This window comes from Mixophyes fleayi, chromosome 3 (genome assembly GCF_038048845.1).
Source record: "Mixophyes fleayi isolate aMixFle1 chromosome 3, aMixFle1.hap1, whole genome shotgun sequence".
In the NCBI taxonomy this organism is placed as follows: Eukaryota; Metazoa; Chordata; class Amphibia; order Anura; family Limnodynastidae; genus Mixophyes; species Mixophyes fleayi.
This window is the reverse complement of record NC_134404.1, coordinates 97,606,177-97,629,189: the sequence shown is the minus strand read 5'-3', so window position 1 is coordinate 97,629,189 and position 23,013 is coordinate 97,606,177. Positions and strand designations below refer to the sequence as shown.

General features: G+C 41.2%; 1 protein-coding gene across 1 annotated transcript in view; it reads left to right on the top strand.

Moving 5' to 3' along the window:
- Positions 1-8,279: 8,279 nt before the first annotated feature.
- LOC142143840 (ventricular zone-expressed PH domain-containing protein homolog 1-like) overlaps positions 8,280-23,013 on the top strand; it is a 50,779-nt gene continuing 36,045 nt past the window's right edge. The window contains exon 1 of the mRNA XM_075202050.1: positions 8,280-8,393. Coding sequence (XP_075058151.1) covers positions 8,294-8,393 — 100 coding nt within the window. The 5' untranslated portion in view covers positions 8,280-8,293. The remainder of the gene's footprint in view (positions 8,394-23,013) is intronic.

Genomic DNA, 23,013 nt, shown 5'->3' with positions numbered 1-23,013 from the left:
GATGGAGGCTCATTGGAGCAGACTTCCATGACAAACTTAAAAACAATGAACTTAACCTACCTACAGAAATTGACACAAATATGGACTTAATTTTTAATTTGTGGCAGATGAAGCCTTTGCTTTATACAATAATATATTGAAACTGTACCCGCAACACAATCTGTCCACAGAGAGGCATATATTTAATTATAGGTTGTCAAGAGCTAGGCGTGTTGTGTGAAACGCTTTTGGAATTCTAAGTAACAGATTTAGAATCTTTCATTCATCAATAAATCTCTCCCCCGTGTCTCTCTGTCTGTCTACCCCACCCCTTAGATGGTACGCTCCTTTGAGCAGGGTCATCTCTCCTCCTGTCTTCACCACTTTTAACTCTGCTCTCCAGCTACATGGCCCTCCTCCTTGAGGACCCTCTTCCCCCGTCCCCTCTCGCTCCCTCCTCTCCCCTCTGGGGGTTTCCCTGCTATCCGTGCCCTCCCTCTTGGGCTCCGTCGTATGAGAACCTTCCCCTCTCCCCTCCCCCCGCCCCTAGCTGTGCTTTGAGCTCACTGAGTTACTGTGCTTATTGTTTACTGTACTGTGCTGTCTCACCTCGTATTGTAATTTTGTTTGTCCCTGTACAGCACTATGGACACCTAGTGGCGCCCTATAAATAAAAATTTATAATAATAATAAAATCTACGCTTAAACAAGGTAGACAAAGTGGTGATGGCTTGTTGTGTACTACATAATTTATATATATAATATATATATATTATAATATATAAATATATATATATATATATATATATATATATATATATATATATGGATAGATATATATAATATCTATAATATAATTATAATTTATTTTTATATATATATATATATATATATATATAATTTAGACGCGTCCCGGCCATCGTCATGACGACCAGGGCGTCACTTCCATTTTTCATTCCAGCCGTCACCATGGGGACGCTCTTCATATCACAGCGACGACCCGGCCAGCTGGGCAGGCGGACAAGTGCGCAATTCTAGATAATTAATTATTTTCCTGCTGGGCCTAATTCTTACTCCTGTGCCTCCCAGTTTTTCATTGGCCCTTCCATGTATTTAAGGCAGGGAGGGCTTAGCCTCCTGCTGCCTGTGTGTTGCTGACCTGCTTGTTTCCTGCTCTACTTGTTTCCTGACATTCTGATTGATTCCTCTCTGTGACCCTTGCTTGGATTTGGATTTTGTTTCTGTGCCTGTGACCCTGACCTCTGCCTGGATTTCAGATTTCGCTTCTTTGCCTATGACCCTGACCTCTGCCTGAACTTTGGACCAGTTTGTTTGCTGCCAGCCCTGACCTTTGGCTTGTTGTCTGACCTTCCTCTGGCCCCAGTTCCGCAAACCAATTCTGGTCCCTTACTCCTCCTCCAGTCTTCCAGCTACCTTGTTGCTAACCGCGGTTACCCTGATAAGCCTCTACTGCCATAGAGATAAGTCTTGGGGGTATCTGAGTACCGGTGAACGTGTATAGATCTATGGGAAAGGCGGCTGCTAAAGGTGAAGACCTCTACTAGCTCAGCTCTAAAGGCTTATTAATGTCACCAGTTAATAATAAATGCATTATTGATTTAAAAAAAAAACCATACATGTACATTTTTTTTAACCCCATGAAATTAGTTATTAGGATGTTCTTAATGTCTACATAACATAAAAGACATTTTTACGGTTGCTCCTGATTGCAAACACATGTTAGAGCATGCATATGAGACTGTCATCACTACTGGCCAGGACTTAAACAATCCATATAGCTGGAGCAAGAGATATGGCAGAAGAACAAGTAACTTTGCAATGCCTAGAGCTTTATTCGGATGTGGCTGCGTGCTCTTGAGTTTGGCACTTCCTTACTGTACAATGACTTATGGCAAAAGCCTCTTTCTCCACCATTTCACTCCCTGAAACTGTATGCTGTTGTAAGTATCCATTGCGTTCAAAGAGGGAGCTGACGGCTGCGTTTACTGGGGTATGGTCCGGTTCTGGGCTTGAGCAGAGTGATGTTGTGTACAATCTGCTCAAAATCTGCAGGTACGTGCCTTCATGAATCAGACCCATAGTCAGGGCCGCCATCAGGGGGGTACGGGGGGTACTGTTGTACTGGGCCCGGGCTCACCAGGGGGCCCGGTACAACAGCGCAGCACAGACTTACCTGGGGCTGTCACCGTGACAGCCAGGCACCAGGATGCGATCGCAGGGGTGGAGGATTCATTCCCCTGCGATCATGTGATCTGGCTGTCACAGGCATGGGGGGGTGGGGCCCGGGGGACCCGTACTGGGCCCCATGATTGCTGAAGGTGGCCCTGCCCATAGTATTATGTAGGAGAAAAAGTTTTAGCTACAATGTGATGTAAAAGTGATCGTAGATGGGCTGTTTGTATTTTCAGAAATGCCCTTTACACTAGTTTACAGATTCACAGCATATTGACTGTGTGAATGAGAGGAAATGCCAAACCCATTCTTTGTGCAAACCACATATTAGTTTGTGGTTAGGTCACAAACTAACCTTATAAACAACTTAAATGTGATTTTCACATTAAATGTCCTCTATCTCCATGAATATGCTCTTTGTCAAAAAGGAAATCCAATCTCCCAAGTGGTTATACTTGTTTACTGTTTCAAGCCACTAATTTTATTCCAATTTTCTCTCTGGCTGTAATTATATAAAGAAAGTTTTAATATAATCTTCATGTCATATTGAAGCTATTTATCAAAGTTTTCCACCTAAATTCTGGTTATTTGCCATCATTTCAGAATAATGTGTTTTCAATATTACAGATTTTTCTCCATATGATTAAATATAATATATTTATATATTTCATATATAGCACCAGTTGTTTGGTTGCTACAACTTTGGATTTACTTATGAATTTATGGAAATTAGCAAATGGAGTCATGGAATGAAGCTAAAATCTGCTGGTAGAGAATAAAGTAGTATTGTCAATAACTTTAAAGTGATTCTGACTTTTTTTGATGCTTGGAGAAGGTATTCATTCTTGTCACTATATTTGTCAATTGTGTGTAGTTATAGCCTCCTCATTTACACTCCTCACTTGCCATGTAATATATGTTCTGGGGCAAATTGAGCGACTTACCATATGTGTTTTCTCTCACAGCTATCAGGCTCCGGGTGTGGCTGTAATGAGGCCTGGTAGACAGACCAAAAAGAGCACCTGGGAGTGGAGGAAAACATGGACTTGGCACCCAGGGCCAGAATAATAATGGGTTTGAAACAAGCCTTTGAAGATCGGTGGCAATTTTACATTTTTATATGCTACTGTTTTACATCTGGGCTGGGACCGGGTGAGCCATCTCTCGGATAGGCCCTTTAGTTATGAGCATACTTACCTACTTTCTTCAGCTCCCTTCCGGGAGCCAGCCAGTGGAGGGGGGCGTGAAGGGGCGGGGTGGCCGAAATCGCGTCATTTCGGCCCCGCCCCCTGTGACGTCATGACGCAAATTGCGTCATTTGACAGCGGGGGCGGGGCCAAACGCCGCGATTCACCGGGAATCGCGGCGTTTGGGATCTAATTCTGCCCACTTCACTAGGAAGTGGGGCACTTCCTAGTGAAGTGGGCAGAATTCGGGAGATTGCCACACTCGCCCGGGAGTCCGGGAGACTCTCACAAAATGCGGGAGTCTCCCGGACATTCCGGGAGAGTTGGCAAGTATGGTTATGAGTCAGTTTTGACTCATAACTTATGCGCCTCCTCACTGGCTGTCTTAAATTGCAGTGAAACATCAGCCCTGGCAGCGCACTGGTGACCTCACAGGCACCTTTCCCAAATTAGTAATTGTGCAATGTGAGTGTGTACTATGTAGCATAATAGTAACTGGGGCCACTACTGTTTGACATAATAGTATCTGGGCAGAATAGTAATTGGGGGCATTACTGTGGCATAATGACCTGGGGTCACTACTTTGTGGCATAATATGTACTGGGGGCACTTATATTGGCATAATTTGAACTGGGGGCACTGCTGAGTAGAATATGTACTTTGTGCACTACTTTATGATAATAATATGATTTGGGGTCACTTCTAGACACTCCCCTACGAATGTGCTACCCATGCCTATGTCCTAAAGTCTAGCATATATATGTGTATGATCACCACATATATTCCCACCATACGCAGCCACTTGACTGGTCAGACTACTCACCGTGGACCCACTGGCGATGCAGTTCAGTCACTGCCATAGAAATCTTTTCTGGTACTTATAATAGTGCTACACTTGTTTCATTAAGTGAACTCCAGTTATCTGGCATTCAGTATAGAAAACGTTGCATCGTGTGGGTGGGCAATTCAGGTATTGGGGAAATATGGTATGGATGGGCATTGCCATTTATACTCATTGATATATTTGGTTTGGTGATATAATGTCAGTAGTGTACATCTGCCTCCGACAACTGAATGAACGTATGTATATAAAGTCAGATCCATGCAGCATTGCTTACACTAGTTGTGTGGGGTAGAGATACAGAGCTGGATGATTCTTCCTATATGAAACATTGTGTTGTATCGGTCACTAGGATGCTCTCTGTATTATACATTGGTCACTGATAGTGGGTAAATTATTTTGCATAAAAGTATAATATCTGCTTTGTCCTATTTGCAATACATCTGTTATATCTGCTTGAGATTGCAATGTGCAGTCTCAAAGTGTATATTAACATAATTTACTCCTCACTAATTTGATTGATACCATTTTTATATGCAGTCTTCTGTTTATGTTGATTGATATTATTTATATGCAGTTTCTGTTTTGCTGTTATTCATAGTCCGTAAAATAACATAAATTTACCTCCCAACTGTCTTGACTCCATCAGGATAGTCCTGATTTTGGAGGACTGCCTTGTTAAACCAGGAACATGTGGAACAGTTGTTCAACTTCCTTAAATGTTGCATGAACTAGCTAGTGATGTGTGCATTATGTAAGGGAAGAGGAGAGGAAGAGGATTGAGGGAGGCGCTACCCATGCCCTCCATGATGCTGGCCACATCCCCTCCGATGGCATGCTGCTGCTCACAATAAGCCCTTCATAATTTTCAGCTCCAGGCCCATGTGGCCTTCAGTCTGGGGCTGTTGACACCTGTCAGTCAGGCTAGAGCTGGGGAGGAGCCTAGAGTTTAAAAGGTCTGTGTTTCCTATAGGCGAAGCTTAGAGTTTAAAAGGCTTGTGTTTTTTCTTCAGGTGGGTGGGGGATCATTGCTGGAAAAACTGGCCTGTCTAATAGAGTTGAACTATGTTAGATTGGTGCTATAGATCGCCATGGGAGAATTGGGCAATGGCTTGAATATTATTGCCATCCTGCCAAGTAAACAGAAGGCTATATACCAGAAATATGTTATGGACGCCATCTTGGTTGTGTCAGCATCACATCTCTTTTTTTTTGCCTATTAACCCTGATTTACAGGGGCAAGGTTTTTAAGATTTGTATCTGAAGATTTCATTTCCCTTATGATATTTCTGACTTTTAATAATGACCAAATGCAGAGTACTGTTTTCCTTGAAGTGTTGCTGGATGCAGGTCTAACTCTATGTTCCTAACCTGTATGCTGTGCAAGTTAAAATGTAATAAAACTGAGTATTTAAAATGCAATAGAATTGTAATTGTCATGTCCAGTGATAATGTTGGATAAGTGTAGTGTCTTGTGACTAAATAGACTGCCTGTATGCAATTGTTGGCAAGTATCTTCCCCCATGGCATCAAATAGCTTTGTTTGAGCACTGTTACAGCCTGAAATTGCAGTCCCAGAGATGAGTGTACAGTCATGGGAAAAAGTTTTGAAAATGACACAAGTATTGGTTTTCACAAAGTTTGCTGCTTCATTGTTTTTAGACCTTTTTTGTCAGATGTTGCTACGGTATACTGAAGTAAAATTACAAGCATTTCATAAGTGTCAAATGATTTTATTGACAATTACATTAAGTTTATGCAAAGAGTCAATATTTGCATTGTTGATCCTTCTTTTTGAAGACCTCTGCACTTTGCCCTGGCATGCTGTCAATCAACTTCTGGGCCACATACTGACTGATATATAAACAAACAGACACTAAGTCAAACAGGCGCAAAAAGCAATCAACAAGAGGCAGCCTGTAGCAAATAAAAATAGGTAACACCAAACCTATAAAACCAATAAACACCAAACAATAATCATTTGCTGACCGGCGCCAATACAACTAGCCTATTTAAAAAATAATAACACAATACAGTATCCCAAAAAGTAAGAAAGAAAAAATAAGATAAATAAAAAAAAAAAAAATCCAGAAAATAAAATAGTTAAAAAAAGAAGTCCATGAAATTCATCAATGTCTCTCAATCTTGAAGCGTGGACCACTCTTCAAAAAAGTCCCAAGTCCTTCATACTCTTCTCATATGCATGTAACAAAGAAAAAATAAAAACATAGTGCAACCTGTAGATCAAACAAGGTTCTATAGGATCCCCTTTAGTTCCCGTGCACTGATTATTGAAATATCAACACCACGTCATCAATAGGGTATGTTTAACCCTTCAGGGTATGCACTCACCAGATCCTATATATAAACAAGCGTCTATATCAAACAAGCTGTTCCACATAGAGTAGATCTTCCAAAACGAGATTCCACTTAAAGTTGGTCCCAAAAAGGAAAGAGAATACTTGAAAGTGTAAAAATATTTAAACACTTTATTGAAAAGGTAAAAACTTCCTAACATAAAATTGCCAGATCAAACCCGACAACGGGGAAAGATGGACTCTTACCGTCCCGAGACTTGTAATAAGCGTGATAAATGATGGTATTCGAGTGAAATGTATCCCGGGCAGGCACTCATAAATGCTCCGCTCAGTAAAACAAGCGACTGGTCGGCTTGAGGAAATCCCCCCGCTGAGAGCGTCTGACGTCACAATCCCCCGTCAGCCAACGTGTTTCGACTCACTCGACAAAGGCTCCGAGTGAGCCGATAAAATGGTTGATTTAGGTGCAATCTTACTAGCAGTAATATATTTGCCTGTGAAGCCCTTTTTTTTGTAAAGCAATGATGACTGCACGTGTTTCCTTGCAGTTAACCATGGTTAACGGAGGAATAACAATTATTTCAAGCACCACCCTCCTTTTAAAGCTTCCAGTCTGTTATTTTAACTTAATCAGCATGACAGGGTGATCTCCAGCCTTGTCCTTGTTAACACTCTCACCTGTGTTAACGAGAGAATTACTGACCTGATGTCAGCTGGTTCTTTTGTGGCAGGGCTGAAATGCAGTGGAAATGTTGTTTTTGCGATAAAGTTCATTGTCATGGCAAAGACATTGCAATTCATCTGATCACTCTTCATGACATTCTGGAGTATATGCAAATTGCCTTCATAAAAACTGAGGCAGCAGACTTTGTGAAAAATAATATTTGTGTCATTCTCAAAACTTTTGGCCATGACTGTATTTTAAGTCCGTTATACTTATTCACATTCATCATTTAATAGCTGATTTATACAATATGATGAATGCTTTCTTAGTTTGAATCCTATTTATCATCAGCCATTTGGTTTTATAAGAAATGTGCATTAAATACTGTATCAGTTAAATTCTAAACCCTGTTTTTAATACCAGTTTTGCCCATGCCCCCTGTTAGTGATTTGAAGAGGGTGCTCCAACCTCTGTTGGCATGTCACAGGACTCTAAGTTCAGGCTCTAACTTTTCACAGTTAGCTGGTTCATATTATCCTCAGGAAGTGGTTGTCAGATGCAGAGGTGGTGAACCCATTGGCAAAATAAATACAGCTCCAACTCCGGGACATTTCACACCGCCCCTATCATCAATTAGGCTAAGTTGTGCTAGACATTAGCCAAGGTTTTGAATGAAATGAGACAGGACAGCCATCAATTCCATAGAAACACAAAATTTGATGGCAGATAAGAACCACACTGCCAATCTCTTCTTCCCATTTTTATTCCTAAAAACTTCAGACCCTATTTGATCTCTAGCTAGAATACAGCTATTCTAAATCTGAAATAACTAAGGATCAAATGGGGTCTGTGGTTCTTATCTGCCATCAAATTCTGTGTTTCTATGGAAATAATGGCTGTCCTGTCTTATTTCGTTCAAAACCTTGGCTAACGTCTAGCACAATATAGCGTAATTGATGATAGGCACAGTGTGAAATGTCCTGGATTTTGGCTCTCGGGGCATCGGTTAGAATATAAATAATTTGAATTTCTGGGACATATTTTATATTTATGTCCAAAAGCAATAACACTTATTGTGTATGTTTTGTTCTAGGATCTGGATCTTGTGCACATGCATTTGGAAGAAGTGAGGTTTTTTGATCTGTTTGGATTTAGCGAGGAAACAGGGTCTTGGCTGTGTTTTATGTGCAACAATCCCGAGAAGGCAACAGGTAATAAAAAACTATTCTTGCTGTGAAAGAAAGTTTATGCTGAGGCCATAGGGGAAATAAAGGAAGCATATTTTCCATTCTAACAAAGATGCTACAAACCACACAGTGTATTGTGCTTTATATAGTCATCAATAACGGAATAAGTTATTCACTATTGGTAAAATGCATCAAGTACATCTCTGTAATAGAGAGCCAAGCAGGAATGTGTAGATGAGGAGGATGTCAGTTTCAATGCTGCAGCCGACTGCTACTTCTCCGTGTCATTCAGTGGCGGAACTACCATGCGGTGCAGCAGGTGCGGGGCACTGTGGCCAATGGAGATAATGGGGCCTACGGCATGGGGAACTAGCGAGCTGTGGGACCCGGTTCCCTCCTCTCCGCTTTCCTGCACTGGGGCCCAAAACTCGCTAGTTCCACCTCTGGTGTCATTGAAAGCTGGGAGTGAAGGGCTGGGCTGTGACATTAACCTAACCTCTCCTCAAAGCCATTTACAGATGTAACTGGGTCTGGGAGTGGATTATTATTGTTCTTTATTTCTAAAGTGCTGACTTATTACACAGTGCTGTACATAGAGAGGATCATAATACAAATAAATTAAATACACTGACATGAGACAACAGGTCAAGATGACCCTGAGCTTACAATCTAAAGTATCTTTCAATGTCTTCTTTGTCATGTCTAACCACCCTTTGGTATTACATCTAGGAAAATCAGAACCTCTCAGCAGAATACGATAAATGGCCACTCAACATAAACTACACATTTAAGCAATATGAGAAAGAATTTAAAATGTTCATAGTTATTAGAGATGGGCGGGTCCGGTTCTCCGAGACTTTGGGTATCCGAGTACCGAGCTGAGCAGCTCGGTACTCTCCCGCCCATTCCGAATCCAAATCGAGGCCGAACGTCATTGTGACGTCGTCGGATCTCGGGACTCGGTTCTCGCGATACTTCAACTTTATAAATACACGCCTCCACAGCAATCCATCGCCATTTGACAGAGGGAGAGAGCAGGGTGTAGTCATAGGCTAATTAGAGCAGGGACAGAGAATACCATATTGTTCTTGCAATTGCTCTAACCAAAATCGCTAGTGCAGAGAGGAGGATAGAGGTTTATTATTTTTTCTTCATATTTGGCACTCCCCAGCGCTTTTGGGGTGTCCCCCATAATTGTGCATTAATATTTCTGGCTGTCAAAAGTCATATCTGTCAGCAGTATCTACTCAATAATTTTTAGCACTCCTCAGTGTTTTTGGGGTGTCCTCCCTAATTGTGCATTAATATTTCTGGCTGTCAAAAGTCATATCTGTCAGCAGTATCTACTCAATAATTTTTAGCACTCCTCAGTGTTTTTGGGGTGTCCTCCCTAATTGTGCATTAATATTTCTGGCTGTCAAAAGTCATATCTGTCAGCAGTATCTACTCAATAATTTGTTGCACACCTCAGTGTTTTTGGGGTGTCCCCCATAATTGTGCATTAATATTTCTGGCTGTCAAAAGTCATATCTGTCAGCAGTATCTACTCAATAATTTTTAGCACTCCTCAGTGTTTTTGGGGTGTCCTCCCTAATTGTGCATTAATATTTCTGGCTGTCAAAAGTCATATCTGTCAGCAGTATCTACTCAATAATTTGTTGCACACCTCAGTGTTTTTGGGGTGTCCCCCATAATTGTGCATTAATATTTCTGGCTGTCAAAAGTCATATCTGTCAGCAGTATCTACTCAATAATTTTTAGCACTCCTCAGTGTTTTTGGGGTGTCCTCCCTAATTGTGCATTAATATTTCTGGCTGTCAAAAGTCATATCTGTCAGCAGTATCTACTCAATAATTTGTAGCACACCTCAGTGTTTTTGGGGTGTCCCCCATAATTGTGCATTAATATTTCTGGCTGTCAAAAGTCATATCTGTCAGCAGTATCTACTCAATAATTTTTAGCACTCCTCAGTGTTTTTGGGGTGTCCTCCCTAATTGTGCATTAATATTTCTGGCTGTCAAAAGTCATATCTGTCAGCAGTATCTACTCAATAATTTTTAGCACTCCTCAGTGTTTTTGGGGTGTCCTCCCTAATTGTGCATTAATATTTCTGGCTGTCAAAAGTCATATCTGTCAGCAGTATCTACTCAATAATTTTTAGCACTCCTCAGTGTTTTTGGGGTGTCCTCCCTAATTGTGCATTAATATTTCTGGCTGTCAAAAGTCATATCTGTCAGCAGTATCTACTCAATAATTTGTTGCACACCTCAGTGTTTTTGGGGTGTCCCCCATAATTGTGCATTAATATTTCTGGCTGTCAAAAGTCATATCTGTCAGCAGTATCTACTCAATAATTTGTTGCACACCTCAGTGTTTTTGGGGTGTCCCCCATAATTGTGCATTAATATTTCTGGCTGTCAAAAGTCATATCTGTCAGCAGTATCTACTCAATAATTTTTAGCACTCCTCAGTGTTTTTGGGGTGTCCTCCCTAATTGTGCATTAATATTTCTGGCTGTCAAAAGTCATATCTGTCAGCAGTATCTACTCAATAATTTTTAGCACTCCTCAGTGTTTTTGGGGTGTCCTCCCTAATTGTGCATTAATATTTCTGGCTGTCAAAAGTCATATCTGTCAGCAGTATCTACTCAATAATTTTTAGCACTCCTCAGTGTTTTTGGGGTGTCCTCCCTAATTGTGCATTAATATTTCTGGCTGTCAAAAGTCATATCTGTCAGCAGTATCTACTCAATAATTTTTAGCACTCCCCAGTGGTTTGCGCTCAGAATGGATTCAAAGCAGTCCACATATGATCTAAATGAGCAACCAGGTTCTGTCACCAGTCCTGATGTTAGTGTTCCCAGTACGTCATCTGGCCAAGGCGATGTCAAACAACAGAGTGTTTTCAAATTAGTGCAAAAAACAAAAACCAAAAAAAAATTTACTGTATTGAAGCGAAAAAGAAGTGTAACTGAGCAAAAGTTAAGTGACGATAAAAAAAAAATTGCAAGCATGCCATTCTACACACGCAGTGGCAAAGAGAGAATGAGGCCTTCACCTTTGGCTATTAGTGGCAGATCCCAAAAAGTTACCCAGGCTACAATTGGTGCACAACTACTGTTACGCGTCAAAGCTGAGCTGCAAGATACCAGTGAGGCATTACAGGAGAATATTTGCTCTGATTCACAAATGACAACAATCCCTGTGGAGAGTCCATCCAACAGTGGGATGTCTAATCGTGAGCATTCTGCTGATGTGTGCCTTAATAGCCCGAGTGTAGCCGGTGATACCCAAATTGAGGATGCCACTTTGGAATTAGAAGAGGATGAGGGGGAGATTTGTGTAGGCGACGAGGGCGCTAATGAGGATGTTGATGAGGATGAGGTTGTTTGTGTAAGTCCTGCACCAGTGGCAGCAGTTCTGGCACGTGACAAGAAAAAGGCCATTGTCATGCCTGGGCATAAAACAAAAAAATCCACTTCTTATGTGTGGAATTATTTCTACCCAAATCCAGACAACAATTGTATAGCCATTTGTAGTGTATGTGAAGCCACAGTCAGTCGAGGGAGGGACCTTAACCATCTTGGAACCTCGTCTATGTTACGCCATTTAACGAGAGTTCATGGCAAAGTGTTGGGAAAAGCTGAAAGTTCTTCCCAAAAAAATACAAGCACTCCCTCATCAGCTAAGACCCTCCGCTCACCGACATACCGACGGCTACAAAATACACCCACCACACCATCCTCATCAATATCCTCAGTAGCGCTCGGAGTTAGCCCGGCATCCCACTTAAGGCTGGATGACTCCGGCACTATTATTGATTCCTCTGAAGAAAGCGTTAGTCCTGCTGCTGCTGTTGCTGCTGCTGGGGGTGAATCGTCATCCCAGAGGCAGGTGAATAAAATGAGCAGTCCTACATTTCAGCAATTAACTGTGAAACAATCATTTGCGAGGGGAAGCAAATATGACAGCAGTCACCCAGTCGCCAAGCGAATCACAGACGCCATGGCTGCAATGTTAGTGTTAGATCTGCGTCCAATCTCCACAATAAACGCAGCTGGTTTTTCACAGTTAATTGAGGTTTTGTGTCCGCGTTACAGAATTCCATCGCGACACCATTTCTCCCGTAAAGCTATTCCACAACTATACCAAAAAGTGTGTAAAAATGTAGAGATTGCGCTGAAAAATGCCATTCTGCCCACTGTTCACTTAACCACAGATATGTGGACAAGTGGAAGTGGCCAAACCAAAGACTATATGACTGTGACAGCCCACTGGGTTGGTCATTCACCTTCACCAGCAGGAACAGCAGCAGCATGTACACCACTACGTAACATTTGTCACAGGCAGGCCACTCTTTGTATCACCGGCTTCACTAACAGGCATACGGCTGACAATTTGTTACGCAAACTGAGAGATGTGATTGATGCATGGCTTATACCACTCGGACTCTCCCCAGGGTATGTCATTTCAGATAACGCCAACAATATAGTGCGAGCATTACAGCTGGGTGATTTCCAACATATTCCCTGTTTTGCTCACACCATCAACTTGGTGGTGCAGAGCTTCCTACGAAATAACCGTGAGGTGCAGGAGATGCTTTCGGTGGCCCGTAAAATTTCAGGCCATTTCAGGCATTCAGCCACAGCATGTAGGAGATTACAGCAGCTCCAAGAGCAGTTTAACTTGCCCTGCCACCAACTTAAGCAAGAGGTGGTAACTCGGTGGAATTCCACCCTGTACATGCTTCAGAGGATGGAGGAACAGCGCAAAGCCATCCAAGCATATTGCACAAGTCATGACATTGGGAAAGGAGGGGGGATGTATTTCACTCTTGCACAGTGGGGAATCCTTTCAGTGCTGTGCAAGGTGCTGAAACCATTTGAAGTTGTGACATGTGAGGTCAGTGCAGACTCTGCTAGTTTGAGCCAAGTCATTCCTTTAATTAGACTATTGGAAAAGCAGCTTGAGAAAATGAAGGAGGAGCTGAAAGCAAGCAATTCAGCAAAGTATGTTGGCCTTGTCGATCAAGTACTTAATTCGCTTCACAATGATCCTCGAGTTATTAAGATCTTGAACTCGGATCAGTACGTTTTGGCCACTGTGCTTGATCCAAGGTTTAAAACCTACATTGAGTCTTTACTTGTAAATGAGCGAGATGTGAACTTTTGCAAGGAGCTATTGCTCAGCAAGTTGGCCGCTGAACTGGGCCTCGGCTTGACGACGTGTCCTCCTTCACTTTCTCAAGCTGTTGCTCGTAAAAAATTTAATTTCCAAAAAAGAAGCAGGGAAGACACAGGGGGCAGACGAGAACAATTTAACATCTGGGCTGGTTTGAAGGATTTTTCAAAAAAAAGTGTCACTTTGCCCATAAGTCCATCCAATATGAGTATAAACATGCAAAGGATGGTGGAGGATTACTTTCAAGAGGTAGTTGATATGGAAATGTCAGACAGTCCCTTTCCTTACTGGGAAGAAAAGCAGGCCATTTGGAAACCCATGTACAAACTTGCTTTGCAATACCTAAGCTGCCCACCCTCCAGTGTGTACTCTGAACGAGTGTTCAGCACAGCAGGGAACTTAGTCAGTGATCGCCGTAGAAGGTTACTTCCCAAAAATGTGGAGAAAATGATGTTTATAAAAATGAACTACATCTTCCACGAGGAAGGCCTTCACCATCCAAGACATCCAAGCACTGACTGTTCTCTAATGGCGGATTCAAGCGGCGATGAATTGATAGTCTGTGATGATGACGTACACACTGATGAGGGTGAGGATGAAGCTGAAGATGATGCCGATAACATCTTTTTAAAACTTTCTATGTAAGTGTAGGGTGCAATCTACCCCCAAAGAGGAAAGGGACTTGTGGCATTTCCATATCACATACCATCTTGAAAGGCTGCTGTTAGGGCAATTTATCCTTAAGGGTAGGGTGTCATAGACAGAGTGACCCTAAACTGGCTTTGTCCATTTTTCATAATATTGTACAGTCTATAATGGCTGAATTTTTTAGTATTTTATACAAGTGGAGGGGGGCCTAGAGAGACAGAGTGACCCCAAACTGTCTTTCTCCATGTCAATTAATATTGTACAGTCTATAATGGCTGAATTTTTTGGTATTTTATACAAGTGGAGGGGGGCCTAGAGAGACAGAAACCAAACTGGCTTTCTCCATGTCAATTAATATTGTACAGTCTATAATGGCTGAATTGTTTGGTATTTTATACAAGTGGAGGGGGGCCTAGAGAGACAGAGTGACCCCAAACTGTCTTTCTCCATGTCAATTAATATTGTACAGTCTATAATGGCTGAATTTTTTAGTATTTTATACAAGTGGAGGGGGGCCTTGAGAGACAGAAACCAAACTGGCTTTCTCCATGTCAATTAATATTGTACAGTCTATAATGGCTGAATTTTTTGGTATTTTATACAAGTGGAGGGGGGCCTAGAGAGACAGAAACCAAACTGGCTTTCTCCATGTCAATTAATATTGTACAGTCTATAATGGCTGAATTTTTTGGTATTTTATACAAGTGGAGGGGGGCCTAGAGAGACAGAAACCAAACTGGCTTTCTCCATGTCAATTAATATTGTACAGTCTATAATGGCTGAATTTTTTGGTATTTTATACAAGTGGAGGGGGGCCTTGAGAGACAGAAACCAAACTGGCTTTTTCCATTTCTTTACATATTTAACTATAAGTGTAGGGTGTAATATACATTCAAGACGATGGCTGCATTGCCAATATGCATAGATGGAGAGGAAGACAATCTGTTTTGTGTGTAGAATAGGCCTACCAACGAAGAATTAAACTGTTTTTTTGGATGATTTATTACCTCAACAATTAGATTACTTGTCTCTAAAACAGTTGGAGCACTAAATTGGGTTAATTTAGGCCCAAAAACATGGATTTTCCCAAAAAATAGCAAAACAAAACCAAACAAAACCAAAACCAAAACCAAAACACGCAATGGCGGTTTTGCAAAACCAAAACCAAAACCAAAACACGACGGTAATCCAGATCCAAAACCGAATCCAAAACCAAAACACGGGGGTCAGTGACCATCTCTAATAGTTATACATGTCAGGGATTAAGATATTTGACTTCACTGCAAGCTAATGCTTCTGTTATCAGCCCTTTCAGACACCAAATGGTTCCTGTTAAGCTCTTTCACCCTCTGCAGCAGGTTCCCGTGTTTGGAAAGAAGTTCTTCTCTAAAAGAGCAAACAAAAAGTGACTACGTTTGGCAAATTTATTTTTCATAAATGCACTGTGGTGATTGGTGGAGTCATAGACTGTGTAGGGCCATTGAAGTCACAGCATAATCGCATCTTTAGTCTGCAAAAAGTGTCTGGGTTATAATATGAACTATGCTTATTGGCACTTAAAAGGTAAATTGAATAGATGTCAGGAAAAGGAGTGGATATAAATTAGACCGGTGGGATTTAAGTCTGGGGCAAGGGCTACTTTATATATATATATCGGAGAGAGACATGAAATGGGCACAGCGAGTAAGAGACGATTTGGATTGATTAGGGCAATAAAAGAGCTAAATGTTGGGTGAGATATGAACAGGAAGAGTGAATGGATGAATTGGACGTTGTGTAGATATGTAGAGTGGTGGTGGGAAGGTGAGCTGTAAACAAGTGGTTGTAGGGCAGATAGAAGGTTCCCCACTGTTAAAAGACACAGAACCTTAATAATTTATTACTTCTAACATGTTATATAAAATATGAAAATAATTCTATAAGGAAAATAAGAAACAAGCCCACTCTGGGTAAGATTAATTTGCAATTGAATACAATGGATTGTACGAGAGTTGTGGAAGAAGTCAGTATTCAATCCAGGGGACAGGTTTTGTATTGTACACTTGAGTATCCCGGTGTAACAAAAGCAGTATCACAGAAGGGACAAACAGACGTACTGCTTTTCTCTTTCTCGTCTTGATGTAAAACATGACGCGAGTAAATCGTGTGTGGCTCACAGTAGCAGTTATAGTTCCAAGAATTGTTTGTTTTGTTCGTTCTAACTGATGTTTGATGGAAAAACCACAGATTCTTCCAAGCCTGAGAGACTCTATCGTGGGAATCTCCTGTGTACCCTTTTCAACAACTTAGTTTCATGGTATGAATATATTATCTTATAAATTAGCAGATTTTCTTCACTCTCGCTGATCCCACTGAATATGCAGACTGAAATAGTGGGATTTGTTTTCAGCCACTAGGTAATTCCCTTCCTCTTACTTGAGGTATCTTGTTTAGCTCAGCAGTCATAAATCACTTAGTTATGTTAGTTATTAATCTTGCCAATAAATGTTTAATCGTTTTATTAGTAATAAATTCAGAGGAAAGATATTCTCTTGTGTAGTAGTGTTTTTGCTTAACATTTGACGGCAGTTCTTATGTCATAAATAAATTGGGCAATAAATCTGCACAGTGACAGTTATCCAAATAGATAATCTAGCACTGTGCTGTCTTGTGAGGATCAGATACAAGACATGTTTCTGGGCAAAGTCTTGTTAAAGGAGGTTACAAAAAATTCTGGCACAATGATTTTATTGCATTATGTATGGCTTTGGTATATAGTTTACACTCTTTATAAAATTACAGTATCAACTTGTGTGGTGATTTGTCTCCTTCCTGTCCTTATCATAGAATGGTGCTGTCATTGAGATGGTACTGTACATACTAAAGGATACCGCCACCAAAAGTTCATTATTTGCCAACATGCTCTCCCCCCAAACACAGAAACACGAGGGTTCCATTCCATGCTCCACATTGGCAACCCTAGTTTAAATCCAAATAGTACTGTGTAACTGACACCTCCCTTTCTCCCAACTGTCTGCACAAATAGAAGAACCAGGTGTAGGTGAGTTCCTGCCTTGGAATCTCCAGGTTTATGTTGCCTGGAGAGAGGGGGCGTGTTGGCTAAAACTTAACATTTAATTGTAATTATCCTTTAGTAAGCATTCACCACCACCTCCACCATTTATATAGCGCCACTAATTCCGCAGCGCTCTACAGAGAACTCATTCACATCAGTCCCTGCCCTATTGGAGCTTACAGTCTAAATTCCCTAACACACACACACAGACAGACAGAGAGAGACTAGGGTCAATTTTGATAGCAGCCAATTAGCCTACTAGTATGTTTTTGGAGTGTGGGAGGAAACCCACGCAAATACAGGGAGAACATACAAACTCCACACAGATAAGGCCATGGTCGGAATTGAACTCCTGACCCCAGCTCTGTGAGGCAGAAGTGCTAACCACTTAGCCACTGTGCTGCCCATATTCCTGGAACAGTTTTAACTGTCATGCTATAGGGATGGTTTGGGATGTACCTTTAAATTAGAAAATATGTATTTATGGGAACAGGTACCGTGATGACATAAAACAGAAGAGACTAAAGAAAGTAATATATCTTAACAAAAATGTTCATTGAAAAGAAAATCAATGGTATAAGTTAATATGAATTAGCAAAAATAATATTGTCTTAGATCCTGTACAATGTAAATAATTTACCCAGTGTGGTATTATGAAAATTTAGAATCTGTAGCCATGCTAATGGATCTCTGCCCTTTGACAAGAATCAATTTATCACATCCAATCAGACACAGCAGTAGTTAATATTGTATTATTATTTTATGTTTATACTTAGTTATAAGAACTGTTAATCATGTCATGTGATATATTGGTAATATTCAGTTTATAAAGTATAATCCTCTTAAAATAGAGTAATTAATTACTGCTGATATCGTTGGATTTTAAACTGGTGTAAATTATACATGCAATGCAGTGAGGAGGACAGAGATATGGTATATAGAGAAATTTGTAAAGCTCTGGTGTCTGTTTATATATATATTATATACGGTTCTATATCAACACTGATCTACTGAATGAGCCACCTGTGTTCAACAAAAACCTTAAAAACTAACAGCAACAATAGAGCGAGTAGCAGCAACAATGTGGGAACATGGAAAATATATGAAACTAAATGGACGCCTATATTACCAGCAGTAAATGATGTTCAGGGATTAAATGATGTGATCCCTGTGTGGTTTTGACAGATGGAAACGATCTGACAATGTGGTGAGCATAGTGTTTGCCTAGTAAGCCACATGAAAGTCTTTCTAAAGAAGGTCAAGTCTATTATTAGAGTAGAAAGCTAACTGTCACAGAAGGTTTTGTTTGACACATGGAGTTTTCTGTAGTAATTTACAATACTACCTGGATTTAATAGATTTCCATCAATAATCTAATATGGTATGTACAGTCCTACACTTGTGTAATCCATTTGTTATAGCTTGGTTTGATAATTCTTCTGAAATTCACATACAGTTAAAACACAAGACAAGTGCTTGCGAGGGGTAACCTCCAGCTGCAAAACCCCTTTATTTATAGCCAATTCTAGACTTTCCTTTATCTCTTGGGCTTGGGAGTCCAGTGACAGTGCTAGAAATGATCATTGGGTGCCAGAGGGCTGCTCAGCAGCCGTGGTGAATGGGGGAAAGCCTATGTATAGTATGTCTAGGAATCACTTCATCCATGTAGTCTTGTTGAAATAACAGATTCTCTGTCAAAAATAGTAATACCAACCCTCTGGATGTTAGCAGCACCAGAGCTGTATGGTTTTAAAAAATGACAACAACTAGAAGAAGAGAGAGAGCACAGATATAGCATGAACCTGCCAAACATCAGATGATCTAATATTGCTCAAATGTTAGTATCATACTTTAATAGCATCACAGCCCAAAACAATCATCAATTAGTAGAAGTTTGTCCACAAAGAGAAATGTTTACCAGATAAAATGTGGTACACTATATTGTAATAAAACCTAATGTCTCTCAGGGACTACTGTCTGCTCATGTGTATAAAATTCCACATGAATCTAAAATTATTTTACAAAAAACAAATATTTATTGTGATCCAGTCATGAAGATCACATTCTTTCTTCTCACATAGATCTCATTAGCGTACAACATGAGAGGGTTTACTTGGTTGTTACCACTAGAACATTAGTAAATGTTAAGATTACACACATTACTTTTGACTCACTGGTCACAGAACAAATTCCTCTGAAAATGTATATCCTTTATTTCCCAATTGTAGTTCCAGCTAAAAAATATATTATATAATATATACATGTACGTGTTTGGCTACTGTAGAATGTAGGGAGGGCATCACCAAAACAGAATTCCAGAGAAATGCGCACACAATAGCATATTAAAATGTTTTCTGTCTAGACACCCATTAATCCACTATTTCACAACTTACAGCCATGGGCCATTAAACACGTTGCTCTTGTACAGGGTAAGAACAGATTCTGAACATTATGCCAATGAGAATTATTTCACATTTTCTCTCAAGATCATATCTCATGATTTTAATGACAAACCTTTGTCCCATACGCATTTCACACCTATTGCAATTAGCTTTATTATTTCTTTTTTTAATCCAGTCTGTTTTGGTAAGAACCATGAGTATAGAAGGGTATAAAACATATGTGCAATAAAGAGAAAGGCGTTAAACATAGCACAGTCATAACGTTTTTGACTAACATAGGTTACTAAAACAGTAAATAAGTAAACCAGTAAAATTATCAAAACAAACCGGTGCATGAAAGAAAGGAGGAACACAGTAAATTAAAATATTTTTCAATCCTAAGATGCACACAGTACAATTCATGTGTCTGCCTCCCTTGCTGTCTGCATATGTGTGCCTCTGGAGTCCATAATATACCAAATAACATTTGCTTGCACTCACAGTGGGCTGTCCTGAAGCTCTCTCAATCTGCTGCCTGTGGCCTCTGAGGTGGAGAAGGAAGCCAACTAGGAGGGGTAATTGGGAGAGGGGCTGACAGGCCACAGACCAACCCCCAGCCCTGGACTTGACTGCTCTTCTCCATGGGGCAGCACGGTGGCTAAGTGGTTAGCACTTCTGCCTCACAGCACTGGGTTCATGAGTTCAATTCCCAACCATGGCCTTATCTGTGTGGAGTTTGTATGTTCTCCCTGTGTTTGCGTGGGTTTCCTCCGGGTGCTATGGTTTCCTCCCACAATCCAAAAAAACCCAAACTAGTAGGTTAATTGGCTGCTATCAAATTGACCATAGTCTCTCTCTGTTTGTGTGTGTACAATATAAGGGGTAAGGCCAAGACTGTGCTCTCAGGGATAGTGGAACACTGTAAGTGAGGTGGGTAGGTGCCATGCTTCAGAGGCACTCTGCTCGACAGCCTCCTCATCCTCATCTCCCTGATGCCATATACCTCATCTGCCACACTATCTATTTCCTATTTTTTAGGCTTTATATAATACAGCAGATCTTACAGTTGTAACACCCCTTTCTGTAGTATGCATTCTGTGTGTGTGTGTGTGTGTGTGTGTGTGTGTGTGTGTGTGTGTGTGTGTGTGTGTGTGTGTGTGTGTGTGTGTGTGTGTGTGTGTGTGTGTGTATATATATTCCATAGACAAAAAAAACCTTACGGTTTAACATGTCCAATTAAGGTTCCTTATACAAAATCTACAATGTAAGAAAACAATTGACACTCTTCAACTAAAACTGCAAAAAGCAATGAAATGACAACGATTAAGGCAGAAACCTTAATGGACGTGTCCCTTGCACAATACAGACATGGTATGTCATCACATCCTGTGGTTAGCTGCAGATTCAGCACTATCATGGAGTGAGATTGCTGTCACTCACACAATAGAGACATGGTTAGCTGCAGATTCAGCACTATCATGGAGTGAGATTGCTGTCACTCACACAATACAGACATGGTATGTCATCACTTCCTGTGGTTAGCTGCAGATTCAGCACTATCATGGAGTGAGATTGCTGTCACTCACACAATACAGACATGGTATGTCATCACATCCTGTGGTTAGCTGCAGATTCAGCACTATCATGGAGTGAGATTGCTGTCACTCACACAATACAGACATGGTATGTCATCACATCCTGTGGTTAGCTGCAGATTCAGCACTATCATGGAGTGAGATTGCAGTCACTCACAAAATGGTGGAGCTGCTAATTCACAGATTTGTGTGTTCACTGGAATACACAGATAATAGTCCCCACAGCCATCCCTCTTAGTCCTGATTTATGGATGGTAATTTATATAAGTGTGTATACAAGTTTGGAGCTACATACTAGAGCCTGATTTGTGAATGTACCTGTCACGGGCACTAGGAGGCTTTACCCAGTATCACCCGCTGATGGTCTTATCAGAGCAGTAGAGTTGGTATATGATACTCTGATGGCAGGGTGATAATGGAACTGGAAACAGCAGATGGTTAGAGAATGCTCAGAAAGTCTATGACTAGCAGCACTGGTAAACAATAGGTAACTGAACACGAGGATCTGGATGGACAAGGGCACGTGAGGGTAGTCAGTGGTCTGCGCACGGCAAGTTGTACCACTGCTATAGTGAGAAGAATGTCCAGGAGTAATAAGGAGGTGGAAGTCAGCGGTCTGCGTATAGCAAGTTGTACCGCTGTCTGTAGTGAAGGAATGGAATCCAGGTGAAGGTCACGGGGAAGTCAGTGGTCTGCGAGTAGCAAGTTGTACCACTGCTTATGTGAGAGGATATATGCAACTGGTGACACAGGGAAACAGGAATCAGTGGTCTGCCTCTAGCAAGTTGTACCACTGAATATATATGTGAGGAAGGACACGAGGAGATAAATGCTATGCAGAGTCTACACGGGTACACTGAACTTGATCCCACGTTGAACTGCACACAATGATAATAATGAATGAACAGCACTGCACAGATAAACAAAGTCACTCAAATAGTCCAGCAAAAGGAAACACAGTCAATAATAGCAATAGTCTCAGAGGATGGAAACTCCGGAGGAGAACAACTCAGTCCAGATGGATATGCAATACACCAGCACAGTCAATGAGAAGTATGCATACCGTGGTTCAGATGAGCAGGCTGTTAGGGATAGCTGCAGGGATACCTGAGCGGCCGGGAACAGACGAGATGCGAAGTCCTTGCAGAATGGAAGCGGCAGGTAGGTGCAGCGCACTGTAGGTAGGCCAGCAAAGATGAAAAATACTCAGGAAGCAGTAGTATATTGAATAGAACAGCAGGAGACCACGGGGGAGTTGAAGCGATGTAGCAAAGCTGGAAGCCGAGGAGCGTAGACTCGATGCAACAGGCAAGTTGATACAAATGGACACACTGTAGAAGCAGTAGGCAGCGGGTCAGCTGACGGTAGGTAGAATGCAGACTGGAGCGCTGAGACGAGCAGACTCTGTAGACACGCTGAAGTGGCGAACAGGAATCAGCTGGAACAGTAGCGATGTAACACAGGAGAGTTGGCAGTAATCTGTAACTGTAGATACACGGAGGCAGCGGATAGGAATCAGCTGCTGGAGTCACGATGAAACACAGGAGAGTTTGCAGTAATCTGTAGCTGTAGATACACGGAGGCAGCAGATAGGAATCAGCTGCTGGAGTCACGAAGAAACACAGGAGAGTTCGCAGTAATCTATAGCTGTAGATACACGGAGGCAGCGGATGGGAATCAGCTGCTGGAGTCACGAAGAAACACAGGAGAGTTCGCAGTAATCTGTAACTGTAGATACACGGAGGCAGCGGATAGGAATCAGCTGCTGGAGTCACGAAGAAACAC